General features: G+C 40.0%; 1 protein-coding gene across 1 annotated transcript in view; it reads right to left on the bottom strand.

Annotated features, from left to right (window-relative positions):
• The window catches only part of HMCN1 (hemicentin 1), a 224,581-nt gene that overhangs the window by 118,169 nt on the left and 79,768 nt on the right, over positions 1–26,644 (bottom strand). Inside the window, exons 7-11 of the mRNA XM_080406436.1 lie at positions 24,059–24,179; positions 23,246–23,509; positions 22,830–22,974; positions 16,648–16,769; positions 11,577–11,852 (exon numbers count right to left, since the gene is read on the bottom strand). Of these exons, the coding sequence (XP_080262562.1) occupies positions 11,577–11,852; positions 16,648–16,769; positions 22,830–22,974; positions 23,246–23,509; positions 24,059–24,179 (928 nt within the window). The remainder of the gene's footprint in view (positions 1–11,576; positions 11,853–16,647; positions 16,770–22,829; positions 22,975–23,245; positions 23,510–24,058; positions 24,180–26,644) is intronic.

Raw genomic sequence — 26,644 nt, 5'->3', positions numbered from 1 at the left:
ACGTATACCTTTATAAAAGTTAGTACGTCGGGACTCAGGGTACAGAGACCAAATCAATTCACGCGCCTACACGGTTTCCTGTATTCTGAGATCCAGAATTTGGAGCACCAGTTCTGCTGGAAGCACCTGGTCCATGAACCTTCCCCAAGTTCATTAGTTTTTCACTTGTAGATTTGATAAAAAGCTGCCAGAACCAATCAAAGTTCACCAACATGATCCATCAAGGTGACAAAGCCAGGCTGAAAAAGGCATAGGCTGTGCGGGGTTATCATTCCAAATAGAAACCATGAGAATATTGGTGGTTTCACATGGATTGAACTTGAATGTAATAATTAACTCTGATTTCTTAATGCATGCTTAAAAATCAGCAAAGCAGCAACAGAACCAATTTTGAGAAATATAAAACAAATTTGCGGCGATTCCTGAAAACTAAAGCCAATGACCACAAATCTTCAGGCAGGCCAACGGTAAGAACATAAGCAGAGCGATAAAAATAAAATTAACAATAGACGTGCACACACAGAGGAAGAAATTAACAGCAAAATCATGTTGAAGACCACCGAGTCTAGTGTTAGCAATGCCCATGGACGTTCTGGATTTCAGCTGGATTTTCACCAGAAAACTGACCGGTGAACTTCATAGAATGCATTCCCTTTTATCCTTAGACAGATTTCCTCAGTAAAAAAGACCACCAAAACAATTCCCTGTGGCAACTGACATTTTTTCCTATGGTACATACAATTTGGTTTTACTTACAGTGGCAAGAAAAAGATCCACACTGCTTAATGGGTGGAAAAGTAGCAACTTGTAGTACCAACTAGTGCTACTTCGTCTTTGTTAGGGCACGAAACCAGCTACTATGTGATCAGTAGTATCAGTCTTCATCTTGGCAACTTTGCCTTTTGCTAATCCACACTGCATTAACATCTATTCCTCCACAGCTGATCTTTTTACTAGCAACCATGGAATGAAAAGCCTAAGCCTAACTCTCCATTTTTGGGGAGTAAAAGGGGCTAAATACACTAAACACGGAGGTACCTTGAATCTAGGACTGCTTGCCTAGCGCTTTTTTATTAGCTTCAGCGGGAATTACACCATCCTACAGACTCAGGTGATGTTTGACATGTTTTCATGGCTACTAAGGAAAAACATGTGTAGGAGCCAGTACACACAATATATTTGTGCATGGCATAATCCATCAAGGACAAGATGAAGGTGTGATGCTGTGCAACTTCCAGCTGAACAGTATAAATCTTTCTAGTTCAGTCTGTCATAATGCAAACAGAAACAACTCAGACTGCTACTACAAATACCTTTCTGGAAGAATTAATACCATGCCCTTTCCATCATCATTGCAGGGAGGGAGATTATTGTCTAAGTTCTGTGTTGTAATACCCTTTGCTTAAAAATCTACTCACTAAAATCCACAGTGTTTCTGGCCCAGAAGAGGAATCTCCCTGCAGAAGATTGTGCTGCTTCTAGGACGGAGGTGAGGCAGGTTCTGCCTCCTTGCAGGGCAGAAACCCTGAGGGTTTGAACCAGCAGGTTTGTAAGTGACTGGCATTGCAACACAGAACTTCGAAAACAATCTTCCTCTTCACGATCTCAGCACACTTAAAGACAGAGGATTAGTGACTGATAAAAAAATGAGATAAGGAGAAATTAAATAGTTTTCAAAGGCTCAAACATCAAATTAAGAGCACAGCTAAAAACAGCAGGAGATCTCTTCATCTTTTACATGGAAAATTTTATCAAGGGTAGCATAGGTTTAGGAAACACAGATTGGTGAGCCTATAGATGCTATTGACTGAGTCACACTGCTGACTTTAACAAGGTGTCAGTACCTCTGCAGGTCCAAACTCACTTGATCACAAGGACTAATTACAGCACATCATAGCTGCAAGGCAGGGGAGCACATTACTGTCCCATGGATATGAGATACAGTCATAGTTACTATAGAATTATTTGTCCTGTAATACAACTTATTGGATAGGAGAGCAAGGATCCCAAGGAAATACTAGTTTTGAAATAAAACTAGTTGAAGCATCAGTACACAAGTCATAGACATAACTTTGATGTAACCTTTTTAGTATACTTTTATTTAAAATATATGCACTATGTTTTGTGTTTGAGTTTCATGAGTATTTCGCATCTGTTAGTGTTTCGTGCAAACTTGTCTGTATGCCCCTACTAAGCATGTGAAATTCCTCTTTCAAAGAGAAATGGAATTGCTGCTGTGAGGAAAGCTCTTTGATGCACTATGGCACCCGGTGCTCCGGGCAGCAGAATTATTAGTGTCAGGACTGGACTGTTTTCATGGGAGTTTATAAAGGATTTTGAGACCTGTAAGTAAAAGTCTAGGCAAAACCAGACAGCTATACTGCCCAAGAGAATCAATACTTTAATAAACAGCAACTAATTTGCACTAAGTTCCAAACTTGTGAACACAGATGCATATAATGCCTTATCTCCTTTCTTAAATTTGTGTCCATTAACCTTCCCCAAGTTCATTAGTTTTTCACTGGCAGATTTGAGAAAAAGCTGCAGGGTTCTCAAAAGTCTCTCCCATGTTTCATAAAGTTTCTGAAACCTATACACTTCCAGAGGAAAGGCACCAGAGGAAGGCAGAGCCATAGTTCCAAAAGTCCTAGGATTAAACCCAGAAATGGGGGGGGGGGCGCAGGCAGGGAGAGGCAAGAAATGGATCCAAGTTGCAGAACTGTTCTCCAGTGATTCACGACCTGCACAGACTTCTCAGCTATTTTTCTTTTGTTTTATATCCTGCCAAGAGACACTAGGAGATCCCCTGCATGCTCTGGTCTTCAGGAAGGTCTCCTCTCCGTGTTGATATTAAGAAACTGTTAGTTACATGTTATGCTTTGGCAACACACCGTTGCCCATGCAGTTATTTTCACACAATGATATTATCAGGTGAGAAGAAGAAGATGGAAGGAATATTTGTATTTAACATATAAGCAATGGAATGAATTTGGAAAAGTCGATATACGCAGCCATAATAATCAAGCTACCAGCTTGAATCAGTGAGGCTACATTTGCCACTAATTAACCACCTTGTTTTCTTACTCAAAGGCCAGCCACCAGGCAGGCACACAGAACAGGCTTTCTTGTATGACAGGTCACTGATTTTTTTTGCCTTGTTCTTTGTAGCTTAAAGGAGAAGATTTGTATATGGGCAAGAGAAGCACGAGCTCCTTACAGTTGCAATCCCATTCAAGGCTGTACAATAAAAGGTTTTAGACAAAATAGACCATGGGTAAAGCTTCTCAAGTGAAAGAAAGTTGGTGTGAAGATTGTAACTGGAATATTAGGGGCATGGATTTGTTACATTAAAACCATTTGAAGCAGTTAGACTTAACATGAAAAAGGATCAGCAAATACCATTTTTTTTATTTCATACAACATAAAACCTTCTTGTCACCCTTTATTAGAAAAAAACAGACTTATTGCCAATGTTTTTCAACAACTTTCTGCGTACTTCTTCTTTTTCAACAGAAACGTAGCCCAAAAGCCAGCCTGCAGATATTTGAATGATCCATTACTCATAACGTACCAATATTTTTGTGCAGCACCCCCAAGATTCTTTCTTGCCTTTTACACTAACAAAAGTTTTGGAGTAATTTTTTTGAAAACGGAATGGCTCAGCCTATTCAACTGACAAGTAATGCACTAACAAGGCTAAATAAAAACAAATGTGTATCTAGATTAAAAAAACACCATGTAGGAATGCAACTATGGCAGTAGCTTGCACACATTTGTTGCAAATTTTTTACAAGAGTTTGATTTTTGTAAAATTTCACTTCCTCTAGACCTTACAGTAGGCATCAAGATCATCCTACACACACACAGGTACCGGTAGAGAGTGGATGGAGCCCCATCCTCATGTCCAGTCTGTTCACTAGCAGCCCTGTGTACTTACAACCCATTCTTGTTAGCATCAATTAAATGGGTCTGAATTGACTACTTGGGTTTCTAAAGACCAAGATACTACAAGAGCAGTGCTTATCACAAAGCTCTGTTTTTTAGTAATGCAGGAACTGTAGTGTTGGTGTAAAAAAATAATTATCTTCAGACAAAAGTCCTGTGTGACCACAGCAACGCCTACAAATTCTTGTGTTACTGTGAGTTTTATGGATATGCCTTAGTTTTCCCATGTGGAAACATAAATGGAAGGAAATGGCTTTGATCTCAAACTGTCTAAAAACCTACATAATGTTAGTGTCAAGAGTGCATACTGGGAAGGCACAGGGGGGAAAATATCCAACTCCACTATTATGATAGCTATTAACATATGTCAGTGAGACAGAAGACTGGGGCTATGAAGAATTCCTCCCAGAGCACAGATTTTCATTTTGATGTCAGAGCGGGTACAGAATTCACATTATATCCCATGTTATGAAATAACACCACAAATACAACACATAACCCGTCACTACATTTGCAGAAGGAATCCTCTCCATTCATCTGATTTCTATTAAATTTAAATCATGTTTTAGCAATATACATTGGAATTAATATTCAATAGAATTTTATACTTGTGTTCACAAGCCAAATGAAAAAAGTGTGGAAGAAATATTGTATATAAACAGAAAAACTGACAAAGGCTCCTGTTTGAATAGCAAGCTCAGAACAGATTTCTTACAGCATAAATAAAGATGAGAACATTCAATGGGGATAAACAAAAAGTAGCCTTCAGCATTAATCAGCCTGTCACATTCATCTGTACTTTTGGCATCAACCAAGTGAACCTAATTAAAAAGGAACATTGTCTTTGGACATTATTATCTCGCTTCATTCACTTGCCAGCCATCTCAGGTAGCTGCCAAGTTCCCACTGATCTCCTTCCCAATCCACCCTCAACCACGCAGAAGCGCAGGGGTGTGTCGTCCTGCATCATCCCTCGTCCTGGCACTGCGAAGGCGACACTGCACAACAAGCCACAGAAACGTCTGCTTCCATAACTGCTTCTGCATTAGCTCAGGTGAGCAGTACACAGCACTGCCACTCACGGTTGCTTTTGTCAGACTCTCCATGAAGCTTCCAAGGACCTACTTAACTTCTGTAGGGTAAAGGGGAGAGTTATCTTCTTGTTCAACCAGGGAGTATACACAAGCTGCGATTTCACCCGTGCCAGCAGCACCCTCTCCTACCGCAGGACAGAACAAGTTGATCTGCTGTGCTATACTACACAGCATCCAACCCACAGCAAAGAAAGCATGCTGCAAAAGACAAGAAGGGAAGGAACACCCATCTTGTCTCTGTAGCCAAAAGAACTACTTCCCAAAAGACATGTAGATATGCACTACAGTCAAAGAGTCTTCTCACCAAGGTTGTTTTTCATAACCTCCCTGCACTTCCTTTTAACCTGGCGTTCACTGACTGCATGCACACTATCAGAAATAATTAAGCACCCAAGTATTTACCGGCTGTGAACAAGAGGCCATAAAGAAAGCATCTGACACCATACATACCCCATGAGTGACCTTTTCAATGGCCTTCCTGCAGGAGAACAACCTGCAGAAGGAAAGTACAGAAAGAAAGGCAGCTCCTTCCTCCTCATGTCCCTGTCCAGGTTTGTACTCAGCCCTAGAAGTTGGCAGGCTCAGGAAAAACCACTCTGTGAACACCTTTATAAATGAAAATTAAAAAGTCAGGCTTCCTGCTTCAGCAGAGCAGCACTGACATGCTGCAGATACAGTACTGGTTTTCCAAGGTGATGTTTCTTTATAGAACATGAAATAGGGGACTTCAGCCTCCAGAACTTAGTGGGTTCCTTCTCAGGGTATGTGTCCCCATCTTCACATAAGAAACACAGTTCACTTTATTGAAATGTAAACTGAACTTGCTTGTGCTCCTGTGTATTACCAAGGACTACACACAGCCCCCCTAGAAGGGTCGCAACTCCAACACTTTCTTATAGCTACAATACTTAACAGTTTAATTAATAAAAAGCACAAGGAAAACTGCTGCAGTAACAGAGATCAAATATTCTGCAAGAAGCTAGTTTCCAAGAGATCCACATAGTCTACTGCCTTGAACCAGAGGTTTATGTAGGTCAGAAGCCACCTACAAGTACTGATTTCTAGATGTTATGGTTCCATTCCTCCAAAACTCCTCTTAGAGATCCTTCTGAAGGCCTACATTTTCTGTGAGAAAGCAAGAAAATGCTGAGCAAGAAATCAAGTGACAGAAATTAAGATGAATTACACTAATTTCCTGTTTAATGCCCTAATATTTTTTGTCTTTCATCAAGTTAGGACTTAAATTCTTTGGAGTAAAAACTCATCCTACATTGCATAATTTGAATACTATAAAAAAATGAAAGAAACTTGATCACTTATTTATTAGCTAATTCATCACAAGTTCAACAAGACACAGAAAATGTAAAGGTATTTCTAGCCAGATGAGCATGTTTTGTTTGTCTTGCTTTTCTACTGATCTGTAGAGGACCTCACCCAGGGAATATTATCAAAATAAACCTCCCAAACAGTAAATTCAAGCCAACTCATGAAATCAGGCCATAAGAATGGCTAGTCTAATAATGCAAACAATTTTTTCCCCCATCACTTCCCTTTCACTGAATGTAGAAAAGAAACACTTATGAATGGTGGCTAGATGGAGAAGACAAATGAACTTAGGGATGCTCATTCATTTTCCTGAGTGGCAGAGAACTCCAGAGGCTGCTCAGGCAACTCCTGACCCTTCTGCTAACCTGCATTTCTTGTGCAAGAGGATAGTTTCTGAAAAGCAGCTTAATGACTATCATTAAGCCTGCTGTGAATGATAATTAGGAGCTGGGATATGGATTGATTCATCTTCTCTTTCTTTCAAATAAAACTGACTTTTGCATCACAGAACATTGCCGAGAGTTCAACTGTTTTACTTCCTGCTCTAGCAAGGGTGGAAGCATCACAGTGCTACCAGATAGGAGGTAGGAACTTCAAAATACGCAGCTGAGGAAATAATATCAACTCATCTTCTCAGACAGTTCCAAATAATCTAGAAAGCAGTACAGAAGGCACTGAACTGCTTTTCATTCTTTAGGACAGACACCTTGCATTTATTTAACTTTCTAAGTTTGAAATGGTAAGTAAAGCAGTAATACTTCTATTTTATTCCCTTCCTCATTTTCTGCACGTTTGAAGAACTCAGTACAGTGTAACAAATTTCTCCTTGCCCATTATTGTAGTGTGCATCCATGTACCAAAGCGAATGATATTCACACAATCAGTTATATAGAGATCTCAAAGGACTAAGATGTTTGTTACTGTAGTGTCTCTTTTCAGAGAAAAGAGCAGAGGATGTTCAGGGAACCAAGCACTGGGTTACACCTAGGAGGTAACTTACCTTTTGTCCATCTAGGCAGTCTCTTTCCTGGAATTATTGTAGATACAAAGTATAGGCACACTGAAAGTCCTGTTGTGTTTGTTCAGTTCTGGTTTCTGCTCCTTGTGTGGGATGTACCCAAGTATTACCATTGCTTTGGTCACATATATTGTCTCCTGTGCAATTATTTTTTTTTTTAACCTGGATAGGTGCCACATCAGCTCCCTACAGTAGGCAGCACACTTGCATCTTGTCAATCTAACAGGTCCCACGTTCTGCCACTGCACGTTTAATGTGGTTGACTCCACTGACAGGACAGTACTCATCACGCATTGGCTTGACAAAAGATCACTTACAGCAATGACAATATTTCAATGCTCAAAGTCAAGGAATAAAGTTTATGTTTAGGTACATGGGTGGGTGGAACACGCAATATGCATGCTTACTTCTTCCAGGTGCGGCTTAGGTGCTTCTAGGACTTCCCTGCTAGCACAGATCACTGAATTATTGAACAGTGCTACCCGTAAGCAAATGCTAAAAACACCTTCCAGTTGTGATGGTGATACCAGACAGGTATTGCAACATTTTTAAACATTCATCAAATAAGCAGGTAAAGGAAACCCACCCTGCTATGGACAAAACAGTAACTACAGCATCTATGATTTTATTCTACCTGTACATTCAGATAAAGAAATACATCCAAACTGCTGACCTGCACGCTGTTCTTCAGTGATCTCAGTGCACAGCAACTGGCACTTGATTACCTTAGATGGATCCCAATAAGACAGATTTTCAGTGTTGCTTCACTTATTAATCTACTGCTGGAATTCATCATATGCTGAGATTACTAAACTCAAACATCTCTACTAATTGCCAACATAAACACAAGCAAAAGCCGTAAGTTTCTACATACTATACAGCTGTGCTGTAGAGGCAAAAGACTGTTGCAATCCTTAAAAGAAGTGTTTCATTGTCTAAGCTTACTTACTCACACCACAAAACACGCAAAACCAAGACTACCATGAAATTACATTTAGCATCACCCAAATTCCAGGGATCCGAGTTTTGATTTTGTATTTAAAATTCTTGGAGGGGGAAAGAAACAAAAACACTCACCAACCAACACCCAGAAATCAATCTCTTCAGCATGCACACTGTTCCAATTTAAAAAAAACCAACCAACTAAATTTCTCAAATATACACATAAGTAATACTGATTGGGGGTGGGTGAAAATACCAGACTACCAAAACACACCATATTAATTTAACCTGATAAATATGCATATAGCAAACTTGTATTTTACCTACAAGACTGTAACAAACTGGAAAGAAAAAGTTTACACGCTCATGGAATTTCACTCATCAGTGAGAAATACATGATGGAAAAGTTTTGGAAAAGATCATTAGTGTTTTGCACTCCTGGCCAATCTCTAGCCTCACATGGGTGCAATATGCTCCTCCAGGCTTCTGGTAAATTATATGAAGCACCTCTAAAACAGGTGAATGCCCTTACAAATTTTTATGTTTCCATACAAGACCAATCTGTTAGGAGGACTTGAGCAATTCACGCTATGTAGCCACCATCTAATGACAACCAAAGATGAGCATGTACTTTAAAAGTTAGTCATAGCACTCAATAAGCAGCACTAAAATCCTAGAAAGGTTGAGAACTTACGTTCCTTGAAACTGCATTCAGTGACCTTTCAGACTGCTCTGAGCAGATACCACCAGTCCACAGGCACGAATTTTAAATAGGATCTTCATCTAGCTGTGCTCATTATTAGTGTGGAACAACTAGTGACTTACTATAGCATGTTCTCTTTAACACAGAACATGCAACTTGGGGGAAAAGTCATCTCCCACTCAAGATTTTAGTCTCTATTTGTACAGCCACTGGCACAAAAATCAGATTCATGTTCTCTTTCAGTAATGGCAGCATCAAACCGAAAGCTTTCAAAACAAGGGTTTACTACAATCCATTTAAGCATGTAAAGCATATGCTGGGTTATTCTTAGAACTACCAAGATTTGTCCTCTGCCTTAACTCCCACTTCAGAAAGAAAAAGGGGATGAAAGCAGTGTACATTTTCTGATCCAAAATTCAGAGATATGTCACTGTCCCAACAATAATAAAGGGCTCCAACATGAATTTAATTTGACATTCTGAATTACTTGCAACTACACAAAGCACAAACCCATCTCAATGAATTCACAGGACTTCAAATTTCTCTTTGGAATATTAATATTGATAACACTATAAAGCTTTTACCGCTTACGTATAGCCATGCTTTTACTTGTTTGCTGCCAAATAGAAACTGTTCTTTTGAACAGCTTTTATTTTAGACCCCAGCAAGCGCTACAGGTTGTACATGACAATCACCCAGCAAAGTACCTCCAGATATCTGATAGAAATCATTTTGCCCAAGGAAATTAAAATGATCACAAATAATAGTGCACACAACCATTCTCATACCATTGGGTTTCTTCACCTAGCCGTCTGAAAGGCTGGCAGTAGATTACTTTTACCAAACAGAGAGGCAGACACTACTGCAGAAATCTGAGTTCAGCTACAGCTTAGCATTTCCTACATATTTATTCTGTTCTAACCATCATTCACCAAAGAAAACATGACTGAGATGCTCAACTAAGCCTGTCTAAACTGTCCAAGAGGGTTATCTCAGAGACACTTTAAACCTGTTAGCAACACCAGTACCAGCTGAAATGTAATTCCCAACTATTTGATATAATCATTCTACATATATAAATTATTTTTAACTCAATATTCTGCTGCAGCAGCAGTAAACTTTTGCTTTATTATAAAAGACTGCCAGAAGTACTTTGGTCATTGTGTTAAAGCTCTCAGCTGATCTACAGACATTAGGGAGGAAAACCTAAACCCCAGGAAGAGATGAACGAGGGAGCGGTTTCTTCTCTTGCTGCCTTTGACATGCCTGAATAAGTGTCTTGATGGCAAAATCCTGCAGAATTTAAAACTTAAGTTTTCCAAACATATGCAGACTGAGGTTTTTTCATGGCTTTTTTTTTCCTTCAGCCTTGCTAGAAATTTAAGTTTTAACTCTGCTGTAGCTATCTAAGGGTAATTCAAACAGATTAAGAAGAAACACCTAATTCTGCTGGACTCTGCAATAGGACCTACAGAACTGATTGCACATCTACCTATTCCACCTTGGTAAGCCAATATCCTCTTCCTATAAGAAAACTACATCCCATTAGTAACCATTACAACTCCACTTTTGACCTTTCTCTGTTTTAAAGCACCATAAGCCAGACAATTCCATTGAATTTTTCTTTTTTCCACAATTCTAAGTTTTCCATCAGTTAACAAAGTACTAGACTTACAGCAGCAAAGTTAATGAAGCTGCCCGCTCTGCACAGAACATGATCCAGTATCATCAGCAAGAAGAAACCCTGTCAGTCACCTACAAGTAGACAGAACAGTTTTCTTTCTAGAAGACTCTGAGTTCAGTCTCTTCTAACCCACAGACACGTGGCTAGGACCCAAAGATTCAAACCTTCACATGACCAAGGTAAACAGAGAAACACCTGCAGTACTTTCAAATTTTAAAAGGATTTGCTCCAAGATAAATTACTGTATTTATACATATTTTTTTGCAATGTGTTCCTGGTATGCAGCAACAGTAGAGGTTTAGACCTTGTTTGGTCTCACCCATGCTGTCTTTCTCAGTTCTGACATTTTTAAAGTCCTTGCCTTCATAAAATCATGATTAGTTCTTAGCTTATATTGACTGTCCTATGAAACTGATACATCATAATACACAGAAAAATTTAGAAGTACTATTCTGTTATAGATATAAAATAATACAGAACACAGAAACTTTCCCCTATTTAGTTCTACATATGTAACTGCAGTTAATAGTTTCACTGGGAAAAAAAATAATAATCCACATAGCTAGCCTGTAAATTTTCTCATTTTCTCAGTGTACTTATAAAGCAGTTAAATTGGCCATCACAGGAGGAAGATCAAACCATGGCTCAGAGACACACAGCACTAGGCAGTCTCACAAAATGAGCACTAGTGCGGTTTGGTGACTCCCACTGCCATTTTATAACAGGGAAGAACTGCATAATGTTCTGCCAGTCTCCAAGGCATAAATAAAACATGAAAGTTACTAAGAAAGACAGGGCAGCTCACAAGATAAAGAAAATAAAAAACATGACATGGTTAAGTTTTACATGCCATTTCCTTGTTACCTTGCACCGTAAGGAAGACTGATGCTGTGGTAGATCCACCCTCATTAGAAGCAATGCAGTTGTACTTGCCAGCATCTGTGAGCTTAACATTCTTCACCTCTAAAGAGAGGTTGCTCATCATCCTTATTCGCAGGGGCTCCTTAAGCCTCACATCCCTGCCATTTCTCTGCCAGGTGAGATTGTAACGCACTGTGCTTAAAGTTAGGCAGGTCAAGATGGCTCCTTCACCAGGGACAACCGTGACATTATTGGGAACCTGAATCATGGGTGGAGGCTCTGCGTAGAAAGAACAGAATAAAGAATAAAATCAGAGAAAAAAAAATATATGGAAACCTTTACTTCATTTGTGGATTCTTGATAAACAATTTCAAGCACACTACAGCGTAAAAATAAAAGTAGTAATATTGGTTTAATATTTAGTTTCATTTCACATTGCTGAAGCCGTGAAACAGAGCCCAGGGCAGCACTCTCATTCCCTGATGCTAAGCTACCTGACAAGAGCTTACATCACAAGAACACACCTCGTTTAGGTCAAAACTGTCTTATCACACAGGATGAAAGATCACGTCATGTATGACAGAGGATGTAGCACCGTGTTCTTTGAGCTCACCTTGTACTGGGGAAGCCAACAAGAGGCCAGAGTGCCACAGCAACAGAAGAAAGAGATAGGATCACCACCAGGTTTCTGAGTGATCTCTGACTGAGGTGAGGCTACACATGGTGGAACCTGTGTACAACTAACAAACTGCAGGCTGGAACAGCTGGCAAGAAGCAGGTAAGAGGTCCAAGGGTATCGGGGCAACAGAGGGGCCATGCCAGTACTCAAGGGATCCGCAAATGGGCATGCAGCTCTAGAGAGCAGCATGCACGTGCTGTCACTGGTGAGCTACAACCCCTAACCAGTCAGGGAGGAGGAGGACAGGAGTTGGTTGTCCTGTGTTTTATGCAAGTCCTGTATGTTGCTGCTGTTGAAGGCAGCACCTTGTCTGTAGCAGTCCGTGGAGCTGGCTCAGCATCCTCTGCCTGTCCGTGATACCTAACTCAGCTTCACTACTGATCCATGTGCAAACAGAAAAGAAGCTGCAGTGTCCATGGGGTTGGGACAGAGACCCTGAGGTCCCTGGGCACATGGGGCTGAGCTCCAGCAGCCCGGCAGGAGGAATTCCTAGGCTGGAGCTGCTTTAGGCAGCAGCCGCTTAAAACATCCTTTAATACTTCCCACTCAAATCTTAGGTAATTTCATTATCTTTTCGTTCCTATTTGCACATACTTTATGTTGTAACTTCCACTATTATTTATTATTTCCTTTCCACACTACTCATCTCTACACTTCTATCACACTCCTGGAAGAAAGCAGATGCAATAATTTTGTACTGGAGTTAAACTTTGAAACCACAGATGCTTAAAATAGGAGCAGTTATCCTGATCCTTCTTGAGATATCACTGATAAAAGAGGCAACATTTAAATGCTCAAGAAAGAACTTTAGGCATTTCCATTATAAATACATAAATATATACAACTCCCATTTATTCTTCCCCAGACTGGTTCTTGAAAAAAGAAAGATCTGCAATGAATAATATTCTGAGTGGGATGCTTTAGCAGATATAAGACAGCTGTGAGAGTAAGACCAAATCTGTATCAGTGCACACTAAAACACAACTATTCTAAGAAAAACAAGGATAACGGGGAAAAAAATTCTCTATTTATTAAGGGTGAAAGTTACACCTAACGTCAGAGCCAGCTGTATCTCCTCCTCAGTCTCATGTGGGGTCTCAGATGAGGTTCACAAGCTCTATGCTAGATCTCTGCGTAGCAATGAATTGCTTGTACACTCTGCACGCTGGGTGTGCATTTCTGCTTCTCTATAAACACAGTCCCGAATAGCAATCACCCTTATCACCAGAACTGTATTTTAACACACACAGAGCAGAACCAAGAAAAGCTACACTAGCATATAAGAATGCAGTTTCTGCCCTGCACTTTAGGTTTTGGCTTGCTTGGGAGAAAAGACAAATCTTCTAATGCTTTCCAAGGGCTCATCACCAAGCATGTTACTTAAACTTAGAAAAGCGAGAGATGTGAGCCAGTACAGGACTCAAATGCCCATCTTTCGAATGTCAGTCCAGTGGGGCACAGCATCTTTTGGACTACACCAGCCTCTTACCACCATAGTGCATACACATAGCAATCCCCTAAGCTGAATTCAGAGCACTTCTTTACTGGCACTTTAGTTCGGGTGCCTGCACAAGCTAACAAGCCATTTGACATTTCAAAGATTTAGTACTAGTAAGAGAAAGTCAAACTCAAGTGTTTGCTTTTTCTGAAACCAGAAAATGTTGACACAGTTCCAATACCTTTCACACAGCAGTTGACAAAACTGATTGTCTGTGATTACTTTCTGTCAGCTGGGCAAACTAAGAATACTTGAAAAGACCTTTACTTTGCTTAAAGAAGATATTTAAAGTATTTTTCTTCCAAATATTTGTACACAAGCATTTCAAAGCATCTCACTCACATTACTCCTCTGCATGGCTCAAAACAGAACTAATTGCTCATGTTTACATAGTGAGTCAGTATCAGCCAATCCCTCGGTGCTCTGTGAATGAGAGGATACGGGAATTTTTCCCCTCATCACTCTTGACTTTCAAGTGCTACCAATATCACAAGAAAAAAGTTCAGATTCTCTTTCAGTTTTCTCTGTGAGGAGGGGGTTAGCTGCAACTTCCATACTAAGAATCTTTATGCCCACATAACAGCTTCTGGTCCTCCAAAACATTGTTGGAAACAAGAACATGGGAATACCCTATCCACCCGAAGGATTTTCATAGATAAAATATAAAACAGTGTTCTAGAGCTAGGACTGTGGTAAGTATCGATGTTACTGTACTATTCTAGTCAAGTACTTTCTGTGCCTGAAAGCATATTCCTCTCCTCAAATTTACCACTTGGCATAAGAGGGCTGTTTCTCTACAAACTTTGCCTTGTGCAGAATCAATGATATCACACTGGTTTCTTTAGATTTACTCATACTGCAGTAAGAACAACATCTTGCCTGGAAAGAGCATCTGAAGGGGACAGTCATCCTCTTCAGCTACTGAGTGGGTTGTTTTAGAGAATACAGAGCTGGAGTCTAAGGGGTGGGGGGAGGGAAGGATGAGAACCTGTGGTCCTAGTCTGCAGCAGGGGAAATTCTGACTAGACACGCACCGTATTTTCCTAGTAGGGGTAGTTAAGCACTGGAGGTTGCCTGTGGAACTTGGGAAATCTCTGGCCTTGGGGACATTCAAAGTTTGATTGGTCAAGTTCCTGAGAAACACGGTCAAGCTTGGAAGTTGATTCTGCTTTGAGCTGTGAGTTGGACTAAGTAACTTCCAAAAGTCCCTCCAGCCTGAATTGTTTTGTGATTCTACGATCCATAATTCAGGTTAGTTAACATGAATTAGCTACTAGAGGAGATAAAAGACCAGACAATTTTGACTTCAAGCACTTATATGAAACCCTGAGGATGAATTCAAACTGCTGTTCTGAGCCCTACTATCCTCACTGACCCTGTAAATTAACTGGCTCGGCTCCAGCATTTTTGCTAGTGAAGAGCAACAGCTTACACTTTTGCATGGCAGATGTCTGATCAACACAAACAGAAGGCTATACTAGAGTGGATTGTTATTTCAAAATAAAAATTATCTTTCCCTCAGACTGCATTGCAACTGTGAAAAATTAAGTGACAACATCTGCTGTAGTTATGGACATGGTTTTCAAGTCCCCAATTCATCCACCCAAGTGCTTAAGTAAGCTTTTCTTCTTAATTTTTTCCTCTAAGTCATCTGCCGGCAGAAGACCTCTACTACCTGCTGAAGCAGTTCAAGACCACGTCTGGTTTAACTTTTCTCCATCTGTGTTTGGGCGCATCTTGGTTCACATTTACTTAAACTAAATTCCTCTGATAAGAGTAAAAGGATTAACTTTGTGAAGTAAGGCCTGTTGTTTTACTTTCAGAAACATTTCTAGCTGATCTGCAACCGAAACTCTGCCCATCATAAGCCGCAGGCAATAACCACCACCCTGCCGGTGTCCCAGCGGCGGGTCAGACAGGTACACAAGCAGCGTAGCTTTACATGTGCTTCACAGGGCACCAACTCTTCTCTCTTCCTTTCTCCTGCTCCAAGTTATGTCCAAAGCTTGACCCCTATGACCCTACCCACTTTTCAGGAAGGATTCTTTCTTACCACAACTAACTTGCAGTAATAACTAATGGGGTGCAATCATTTAGAGCCCTAAATCTGAATGGGTCATTAACTTACATAAGGAAAATTCCCTCTCCCTCAGCAAGTGGAATATCAGTGCTTTATGCCTTGAAACTGCTTTAACACACAAGGCACACCAATTCATACTAAATGGATGACCAGATTTATAACTAGTTGATCTTTAAACTGAGATTTTTATGAAGTTAGGAACATTATAAATTAAATTTAAAAAAAAAAAAAACAAAAAACAAACAAAAAGGGCCATTAAAATCACCTATTGGAAAGATAATGATTGCTAGCCATTTTGGGGCTAGCAACCAAATACTACTGCTTATTTAAAATTTATCTTTGTGATTAGCCTGATTTATTCCTCTTTTACTTTTACTTCCTTCATCCTAGTTAGTCACTCTTAAAAAATTCAAGGTAATAAATAAGATTTTCAACAATTCACTGAATCTTGATTTTACAGAAAAGCAAAAAACTTTCCAATGCAACTTTTGTAATTCCTCCTCTATCAGATAATAGATACATACAATCAAGTAAAAACAGAATTGTTACAGCTTGAAATAAAAATAAGAACTACTGAAATCTGAGGTTTCAATTCCTGCTTCTACAGGCCATACTTATTCTGCAAGTTCAACTGATAGCAGGACCTAATTAAAACAAATCCAATGTTAATGTTTAAAACAGGTGTACATGCATGAGAAAACCCACATTAATTAAAAATATACTTGGAACTGGACAAGTAGGTGCCATTGCTCTCCTTTAAGTGTTCCAGCACAATGTATCCCCATGCTTTAGTGTAGAAGGATGGACTGCTACCCACCTGATACATCCAGAAATGTCTGTGCACGTCCAGTTCCTGCACTGCTAGTTGCCATACATTCATAAAAGCCTTCATCAGACAAGGAGACCTTGGCAATTTCCCAACTCATACTAGATGATTCTCTGGAGGAAGAAAAAGGAATGCTCACTAAGTTCCTGAAGAAACCAAGAGGTACATGAACATGGTTTCCTGACTACAGGCGTAGGAGATTTTGGCAATAATTAAGAGGATAAACAGACCCTCTGATGAATCAAATTGCATCTAGCTTTAAGGATCTTGTAAGTATTAAGAAATATAAGTTTTTGCAGAATGTCTCACTTGCACATCTACAAATATGCCTTCAGCATACATCAACAGTTGTCACACAGTAACTAAAATCACTGTATTTGCAGTCACTCGCTCAACTACTAGCACTCTGTTGTTACATTTACTACTTGAGAAGATGCCTTGCCTTAACACCAAGAAATTTCTATGTACAGCCAGTATGTGGTACCAAACCTGTGGTTCTTACTGGGAAGGGTACAAGTGTTCATCCCCCCAGCCTGAGCTGCTCAAACTTGCAGGTACTGATAGGGCTATGCATAAAGGAGACCCTCAGACCAGATACAATCCACCTTGCCCGCTCTGTATGCAAGTCCACCCTTCGGTTCATACAGTAGAGAGGGCAGCATCTACCCCACTACAAGATGCCTATGTCCAGGCAGCTCTCTTTGTACTTTTTAAACTGCAGTGAGTACCTCCATCCCAAACATTTACAATCCAGAAAAACATGAAGTATCAGTATAAAGACAACTGGCTTCTGCTCTGCTGGCTGCACCTCTGAACTTAGGACCAGCAGCAACTACGATTGCCTAGCCATGCAAAAATAAAGAGCACAACACATATAAAGACAGAATTGACAGATTCAAGACCGAAAATGAAAGGTGGGGTACAAAAGAGATTTGAGAAAAATAATGTAACAAGAATTCTGAGAAATAGTTGCAGGTTTTTTATAAATCACAGCAAGGGCAAAGCTGATCAGCAATATTACCATGTATCTATCACATACAGTGTTAAAATCCAGAAGATAATAAAAAGTATAGCTACATTGATTGGTGGTCACATGTGCTTAAAAACACATGCTCTTACAGCTTTTCAAGATTCAGGCCACCTGTTCTACAGCTAATGGTGCAACAGACACACAGGTGATGACATAAATGAGCAAAACAGTAGTTCTGTGGCATCCTAGCACTCCCTGTGACCCATTGCTATGGCATATAAAGAAAACTGATGAGTGCTAAAATATCTATGATAGCTTTGGCAAGTAATTGCCCGGTTATGGGAAAACACTAATTAGGGAAGTCTTTGTCTCTCTTTTGTCTGAATAGATTGATTTATCAACTTTTAAAGGATATAGAAAGAACAAGAGACTTGGAATATGTGTGAAAGTTCAATGCTGCTGCACCACAAAACAGAAAATCCATCTGCACCACAAATCAAAATGGTAGTGACCTTAAATGGCTTCCTACTTATTGTCTGTTACTTCATACTTACTCTAGATAACCTAATATATCATACATCAAATCTATGACATTTTACAGTGCAATGCTGGCAAACAGACATGGCAGTAACTGCCAAAACTAAAGAATAAGGTAGCATTTCTTCCAAGCAAAAAGTAAGAAACTTCTCTTTTTCACAGAAAGTATGTTAAAAGTGAAGTCACACAACCCTATTCTTCTTCATTCTTGACTTTTGCTATACACCAGATGTCGAACATACAAGCCTTGAGAACGGAAGCATAAAAGGAAATGTGTCCAGAGTGGAATGGCTTGGCAGAGAGAAACCTGCAGTGGTCTATTAAAGAAATATTAAATATAACAATGGCAGAAATGAATAATACACACCTCAAGGCATCTGTTACACAGTTCGGCACCGACTCTTAAAAAGCAGTAACTGCACACAACTTCACAACATGTGTTACTGAGATAACTCAGCACCTTTCAGCACAGAGTCATTTCTTTACCCAAATCATTTTACAATATATGCAATCTGCTGATCAAGCTGCTTACCTACTCAGTTTGGAAAACGCAAACATGCTCCCTTAGTGAAACTGCAAAATCCGAAGTTACTAGTCACTGTAGAAACACTGGCAGAGAGCACAGTGATGTCCACGTTCTTCACCTCTTGGTCACCACAAACCACCTCACCCTGTATCACATTTTCAGCTGGGAAGTTCCCAGCAGCAGGCTGTGGCTCACATGAATGAACCAAAACTTAAGATTCACTTGTGCTGCACTAGTTTGGACAGTTTGGAGGGATATTTTCTGCATGGTTTTAGCAAATCAGACACTACGCTTGACTAGCACCACAAATGTCAGTTGATTTAGAGTAATTTTTTTAATTATTATTATTTTATTCATTAACTAAATGGATTGTTTTTCTTGTCAGAATTTCATTTATTATTTTTGCTGATTCTGACATTTGCAGGGTTGGTGGGATCTACCATTTATAATACAGAAGGGATTTTAAAGACACGTTAGCATTCAGTTCCCACTGACTTCCCACTGGAATGAGGTGTTTAACTACCGTTCTTGGTCTCCTAAATCAGACTTGTCAGAAACGCACAAGGATATTAACCAAAATCCAAATTCTCTTACTAGACCATCACAGCATGCAGAAATAGAGAAAAACAAACACTGTTGCAATTTTAGAGGAATTTCTTTTTCCTATACATGGTAGTCATTAAAAATTAGGAATTATTACAGCTCATAGTACCTCTGGAATCAAAGAAGAAAAAAAAAATTTTTCAAAGCATATTCACTTCAAGAACTCTCAATCTATTTTCATCCTAATGGTATTTTCACATAGACAGCTGTCACGATAGAACTATAATATTCAAATTATAGACAATTTACTTTTTGAAGTAAGTATTAAAAAAATATATTAAGATGACATCTTGTCAACAAAACAAAACTCATTCAAATTCATTCAATGTAGAGCAATAATATAGCTCAAATCTGCATTAAACTAGTAAACTGGACAAATCCTGTATGGAACTTCACTATTAATAAAATGCAGGCAAGCCAAGCCAGATTACATCCTATGTGACTGTGATCAATAATATCTAGCATGATATGTATTTTGTTAAATTAACTCGGATGATCAATTCATTGCTTTGGTCTGTAATACAAAACCAAAAAATGCAACCCTAACATAAAGGTGCTGGATATGTGAAAAGCAAGAGTAGAAGAGTGTGGTTTGATAACTAAAGAATGGAAAAAGTTACACATCTGCTCAAGTATGTGCTGGGGTTGACTAAACATAAATGGCACCTCATAAAAAAAAAATTTAAAGAGACAGAACTGCAGCATTTCACACTGCCAACAGTGTACCATGGAGCTTAAGAACATATTTATTTTGGTAGTCACGTGCCTGCTATTGAATGCTAGAACTTAGCCTTCAGTCTTCTCCTGAAGTGCTTCAGGCCTTACAGGAGGTTGTCAACACCCTTCTAGTACATACTTCCCTCTTGATTTTAACTACCAGAATTACAAGATGGACGTTATGAGTATTTTAATTCATTTGTAATTAATGTTTTTTTTAATTCTGATCTCATGCTACAGAGAAAGAGCATGCAATCCATTTTCTACACGGAAGTCTGAAGGGCCTTCTGGTCCATTCAGTACAAATTTTGAGAGACTTTCTGAACAGGAAAATTTTCTAGGGTAGGTGATAGTACATAATTCCAGGGCATCCATAAAGGCCGTTAAAAATAAAGCAACTTAATGCACACTATGTAATCATCAACGTACCACGGAGGTGGGGGGCGTGCAGGGTATAAGTAGTGGTGCACTTGTGCTCCAGCAAAAAAGGTAGCTGTTGATGTACTTTAGGTAACTTTTACAAATATAAATTAAAAGCATTTGCCTTCTAGACCCAGTTTATCATAATTTAAGAGCACACCTTGAAGAGGGATTTTAGCCAGAACCATATAATCTCATCATCTACACAGAGTGTTCACCCTCTTCAAACATGTATATATATCATAGAATGGTTTGGGTTGGAGGGGACCTTAAAGATCATCGAGCTCCAACCCCCCTGGCCATGAGCAAGGACACCTTCCACCAGACCAGGCTGCTCAGAGCCCCATCCAACCTGGCCTTGAACGCTTCCAGGGATGGGGCATCCACAGCTGCTCTGGGCAACCCCTTCTGCCGCAGCACTAACAAAGCTAGCCGGCTGCAGCAAGGCTTTTACCATCACATACCAGGGTAACTTCAAGTAGTTCAACTTCTCACACAGTCCAGACACCTCATCCCTGAGCTCCTACACATATTCCTTCTTCACTTGTATCTTGGGCTTTTCAGCTTCTGGGGGCTGATCACCTTTCTTATTTGCTTTCTTGATATCTGGGATTTTTTTTTTTTCTTCAGAGGGAGGTTCTGATGAGCTTATGGTACCTCGTCCTTTCACCTCCTGGGTCACACCGGACAGTAACCTGAGTGAGCTTGCAGCAGCAGCAGATCTAGAATACAGCACTAACTCATCATCCTGTGTCCTGAAAAGCTCCTAAACATCCTTGTGGTTGGCCATTTCTTCTATGAGTGGATACACCTTTAACGAGCACATAAAGACCGGCAAGAATACCGCCAGGCCGAGCAGCAGCAGTGGTGGAAGCACCAGTGGCACCGTGCTGCTCTCGCACCTTCCCCCAGCACAGCCATCACCGCTGTCTGGCCAGACCCGCTCTGGACCTGCCACCACAGGCCGCTGCCACGTCTGGCCGTGCACTCTGCCGCTTCTGCCCATTACCCTCAGTCTCTTCGCTCCAAGGCAGTCAGGCTTCCTTCTCTTTGATCCCAGAGGCTCACCTTTACCACTGTCTGATCCAGATCCCCAGGCTCTCCCTGCCTATCTCAATGTGATCTGGATCACAGGCTATCCCCGACTGTCTCCGCTACGTTGGGCGCTGCCGTCACCACTCAAAATGTCAAATATTCCCCGGCACAGCCACCACCGCTGTCACTGCTCATTACACTCAGTCTCGTAATCAGAAAGTCCCGAGGTCGAGCCTCTCATGGTTTTTACTGTCGGTCAGATTCTACTGTCCATGCTGTTTCTCCTTCCTCCAGAGGTCAAACCACACTGCTCCTCCTCCATCCGACCCCCTCCCCCACACTCCTCAGGGCTATTTAACCACTTAGCAGGAATGACCCACTGCCTTCGAGGCCAGGCCACAGCTGCGTATTATTGATGGTAAACAACCCACTGCCTTCACTCCTCCACACCCTTCCAGTGTCCCACCCCCTTCACAGTGAAGAATTTCTTCCTAATAGCTAATCTATATCTACTCTCCTTTGGCTCAAAGCCGTTCCCCCCTGTCCTATCACTACCTGCCCTTGTAACAAGTCCCTCTCCAGCTCCCCTGTCAGCCCCATCAGGCACCGGCAGCTGCTGTAAGGTCCCCCCGGAGCCTTCTCTTCCCCAGGCTGAGCAACCCCAACTCTCTCAGCCTGTCTCCACAGCAGAGGTGCTCCAGCCCTCTGACCACCTTTGTGGCCTCCCCTGGACTTACTCCAACAGGTCCATGTCCTCCCTACGGTGGGGGCCCCAGAGCTGGGTGCAGCACTCCAGAGCCGAGGGGCAGAATCACCTCCCTCCACCTGCTGGCCATGCTGCTTTTGATGCAGCCCAGGATTCAGTTTGCTTTCTGGGCTGCGAGTGCACATTGTCGGCCCATGTTGAGCTTTTTGTCTACCAACATTCTCTGCTCCCCACCCCACCCCCCAAAGTCTTTCCTCTTAGCGCTGCTCTGAATCCATTCTCTGCCCAGCGTGTATTTGTGCCTGGGATTGCCCTGACCCAGGGGCAGGACTCTGCACTTGGCCTTGTTGAATTTCCCAAGGTTGGCACTAGCACACCTCCCAAGCCTGTCTAGGTCTCCCTGGGTGGCACCCCTTCCTTCCAGCATGTCAACTTGGTGTCATTGGCAAACTTGCCAAGGGTGCACTCAATCCCAGTGACATTCCATATATTACGAATCTCTCCATAGAATACAGCCTCCTTAATATCAGCAAAAATAACAGCATTGAAGTAACATGTAAGCAGTATGCAATAGTAAATAATAACTAGAAGTCATATAATAGGATATAAATAGGAAATAAAACAGTATTTGGAGTGAAAAAACAAAGGTCACTACTTACTTGAAGAACTGATCCACTCCTAGTTTTACTCCATTTTTAGTAAAACGCTGAGTAAAAGGTATAAGACTTTCTACATGGCAAGGAACAGACCCTGGCTGTAAATAATATCCTGGAGTCTTGGTGGGCATTGTAACTTTTGGAGCATCTGAAGAAAGCAAATATTCCCCAGAAGATTATTAACAGCTACTAACATATATCCTATTTTTTCCTTTTTAATACAAGCAAATTCAATTTCCAATAAAGTTATACTTAGTAGATAATAACATTAACTTGTCCATCACAATCTAGAGATAGAACTTTGGAAGGAAAAAGCACAGAAAGTACTTGTGTAAGTTAGAAAAAAAATGCTAGATATCAATCTCAGCTGATTCAGATATGACAAGTGCACATTTAGTTAAAAGTTTAAAATCTCTTACCAGGAGTAATACTAGAAAAGGAAACACTTGAAACTCTCTGGAAAAGATAATCATCCTTGTCATAGCCCGTTATTTTAACAAAAAAAGCTTCATCTGGTGGAATGAAGTCAGAAATATTCCATAGTCCATAGGGCTTTCTGTCAGGATAGTATTTCACAGGCAAGGTCTTAAGAAGTTCTCCTGTAATACTCAGAAGTTCCAGTCGGTCTATTCTAGCTGGAAGAAAGATCCCTGTGGTGTTTAGCAGCACGAAAGTAGGAATCCCTAGAAAAACAGAAACATACCATTTTAAGTGCTAAAAAAATAAAAAATTAAAGAAGGAAAGGTTAAATTCCATATGTATGGCTCACTACCCCATGAATGCACCATTCAGGTTCGACCCTTACTAAGTAGCAAAAAGCTTAAGTTCTGCTAAGCTGTGCTCTGCTCGTTAGCTGTCAGGAGGCACAGCAATGATTAGGGTTTAAATTACTGATTTCTAACAGGTGTTTCTGAAATAGCAGCCTCTTTATTAACTCCCCTCCACATCCCAGAGCCAAAGGCTTCCTCTGACACTCCAAAAGTAACAGAAACAGCGTTGCAATTTTGAGAAATTTCATAACTATAAATAGATGGATTTATGTGACATAAAAAACCCAAAGCTAATTGAAAAAATACTGTAGTATGACAAAACAGCAACACTGGCTGCTCTCACACATTCAGAGCCTAAGAACCCAGGTTTATCCCAAAATTCACCACAGATCATCAGAGTTCTGCTTGATTCTAGGGGTCAAAACCGGTTATTGTTTATCACTGACTAAAACTGAAACAAACCTTGCACTGGTCTGCTGGATGTTTTTTTAAAGTCTAATGTTGGCTTCCTAGAAAACCCAGCTCTAAAGTCAATAGTGCTGAGTCCCGTGATCCGAACAGAGTGCCTTCCGCTGCTCGAGGTCTGAAAAAGCAACAGAGTGAAAGATTATGGCATTATTAGCATTTCAGGAATTGCAGTTTCTGATCCATCCACTGAACTCAGTAAACAGACTGCAGCTTTCATCAAAAAACAAGATAAAAAGGAGGCTGATTTCAAAAGCTGCAAGTAAATATGGCTTCAATAAAGCTTTACTTTTAGATACTGTACCCTACAGTTGTAGTGTCATTGAAAAGAGCAAATCTGAAGTCTTAAATGTAAATCGTAACACAAACACAAAATCAACAATTTTTTGGCACATGCTAGTGATTATAATGGGAGACTGCCTGGAAGTTAGGATTTTAACCATCATAAAGTATACTACAAAATGGTAAATGAAACATGTCAGAGCAATCAGTACATATATTATAACCAGCAAAAGTTTTACAATTTACTTCCGCTGCTACGATAATCGATCTTACCTTTTTATTTATTAGTAAGTTCCCTTTTCAAATCTCCATAAAACTAATTTTACCCATGAGACAAACACAAACATCAAAGGCACTGCATATCAATAAACAAGTGGCAAGTACAGACCAACCTCAATCAACACCGTATATTAAATGTTCTTCTCTTTCCCAGCCAAAGTCTCAGTTGGAAAATAAGGCATGCAGAATTACCTCTCACCTCTGTTCTCCCCCTGCCACTTTGTCATTCTGGTTGAACTGACAAAAACCAAAACACCCACCCACCCACTCTTGAAAAGCCACAGCTTTATGTTGTTTGAGGTTACAGTTACTTTTATGCAGTTTTTCAATCTTGCAATTATTTTGGTTTATCTTCTTCAAGTTCCTTTCTATAATTCTATGCTGAGAAAGCACAACTGCTATTTGCAAGAGTGCACAGAAACCGAAGGCTTTTTGTCCTCATTACTTTCACACCTTTCAGGTGTTAGGTGGGAAAACCACAAAAACCAAAAACAACAAACAAAAAAACCCACAAACTACCAACCCCCCCAAAAAACACTAATGCACTGCACTGAGCATGGAGTTAGATTTTTTCAAACTTAACAATTACAAACCCATGGACAATTTCAACCAGAACAGCAGGAAAAAATAAAGATTCAAAAGGCTGTGAAGAGTGATATCTAAGCTATATTATTCCAAGATCAAATCTGCAGTTAATAGAACCTACTCTAAGTTTTTGTTCAGGGAGACAATACAGCACACTAGACTGGCAATGTAAAAGGAAGTAAGTATTAAAATGAAATAATTCCTATCTATCTAGAGACTATTACCTGATCCATTCTCAAATACATAATTCCTTCAGTTTAGTAACCAACTCTGATACAGCTGCATGTGAATATTAAACATTTAACAGCCTAGGAACAGCCATTTAGACACTATGACAAAATGATGTCTATCTGATTAAAAAAACCTCTATTTGCTGAGATTTGGTTAGCTTTTCACATCAGAAAAAGCACTACTAAAGCCTTTTTTATCTAAACCAGCTGTTAACTATACAAAGAAATATATAAGCATGCCAAACTACTCATGTTATCAAGCATTAATTGGCAGTTAAAATTTCATTAGACAAACTTTTTTTGACAAAGTTTCCTTTTTATATGCATTCTATTTCTTTTTATGCATCTGTAGAAGGAATTTATGGTGTCAATAAACTTTTCACAAAGTCAGTTGTATTTTTATCTTTTAAGTTTTCAGTCACAGCCTTAAAAATCTTAGTGCAAACAAAACAAACCAGTGACTAAAGCAGAGTAAACAATCCATAGAAAAATACATTGGCAAACTATTTCTCCTTATGAATTATTCAGACCTTTGGATACTTGTGAATTTTTCGGGCTACAACTACCTTATAAAATTTTACCATTTACTAGTAACAATAAATTAATCTATCACTGTCACCCCTAGGAGCCAACAGTCTTATGGCAACACCTAGAACAAATTGTATCCCAAAGGACTGCTTTGCAATTAGTACCTTTGCCAACTCTCTTTTTAATTATCCGTAGTTTAACATGGATCACTGACAGTGTACCTTTGTGTTTCTCCTCCCAGACCGGACAAATATGACAAAAAGAGCAAACACTTATCTGACACAGATGTCAGGAAAAAATGCTTTCCTCTCTTGCAAGCAAGACCAAGGAAGAGTGCGCAGAATGCGTGTATTTATAAACAGATGTATGAAAAAATGCATGAGTTTTTTTTTTAAACAAACTTTAATTTTCACACAACAGAAAAACCAAGCTACAATAGCCAAATTAATTGCTGATTGCATGGTCATATGTATATATTTACAGTGATGGAGACACACTGTGAATGAGGCTGTAAGGAATGTGGTCATTCAATGGAGACCACTCCAGACTGGTTTGTTATCACACTCCATTGAACCAGCTGCACTGGGCTATACAGGTGTAAGGCAGTAATGGCAGTCATTAAAAACCCGTCTGCATTACAAGAACAGACAAGATTTTCTGCTGATTTCTCATTGCTTTT

This window comes from Falco punctatus (assembly GCF_963210335.1).
Source record: "Falco punctatus genome assembly, chromosome: 11".
NCBI lineage: Eukaryota > Metazoa > Chordata > Aves > Falconiformes > Falconidae > Falco > Falco punctatus.
The sequence above is the reverse complement of the archived record's forward strand: the minus strand, read 5'-3'. Positions and strand labels throughout refer to the sequence as shown.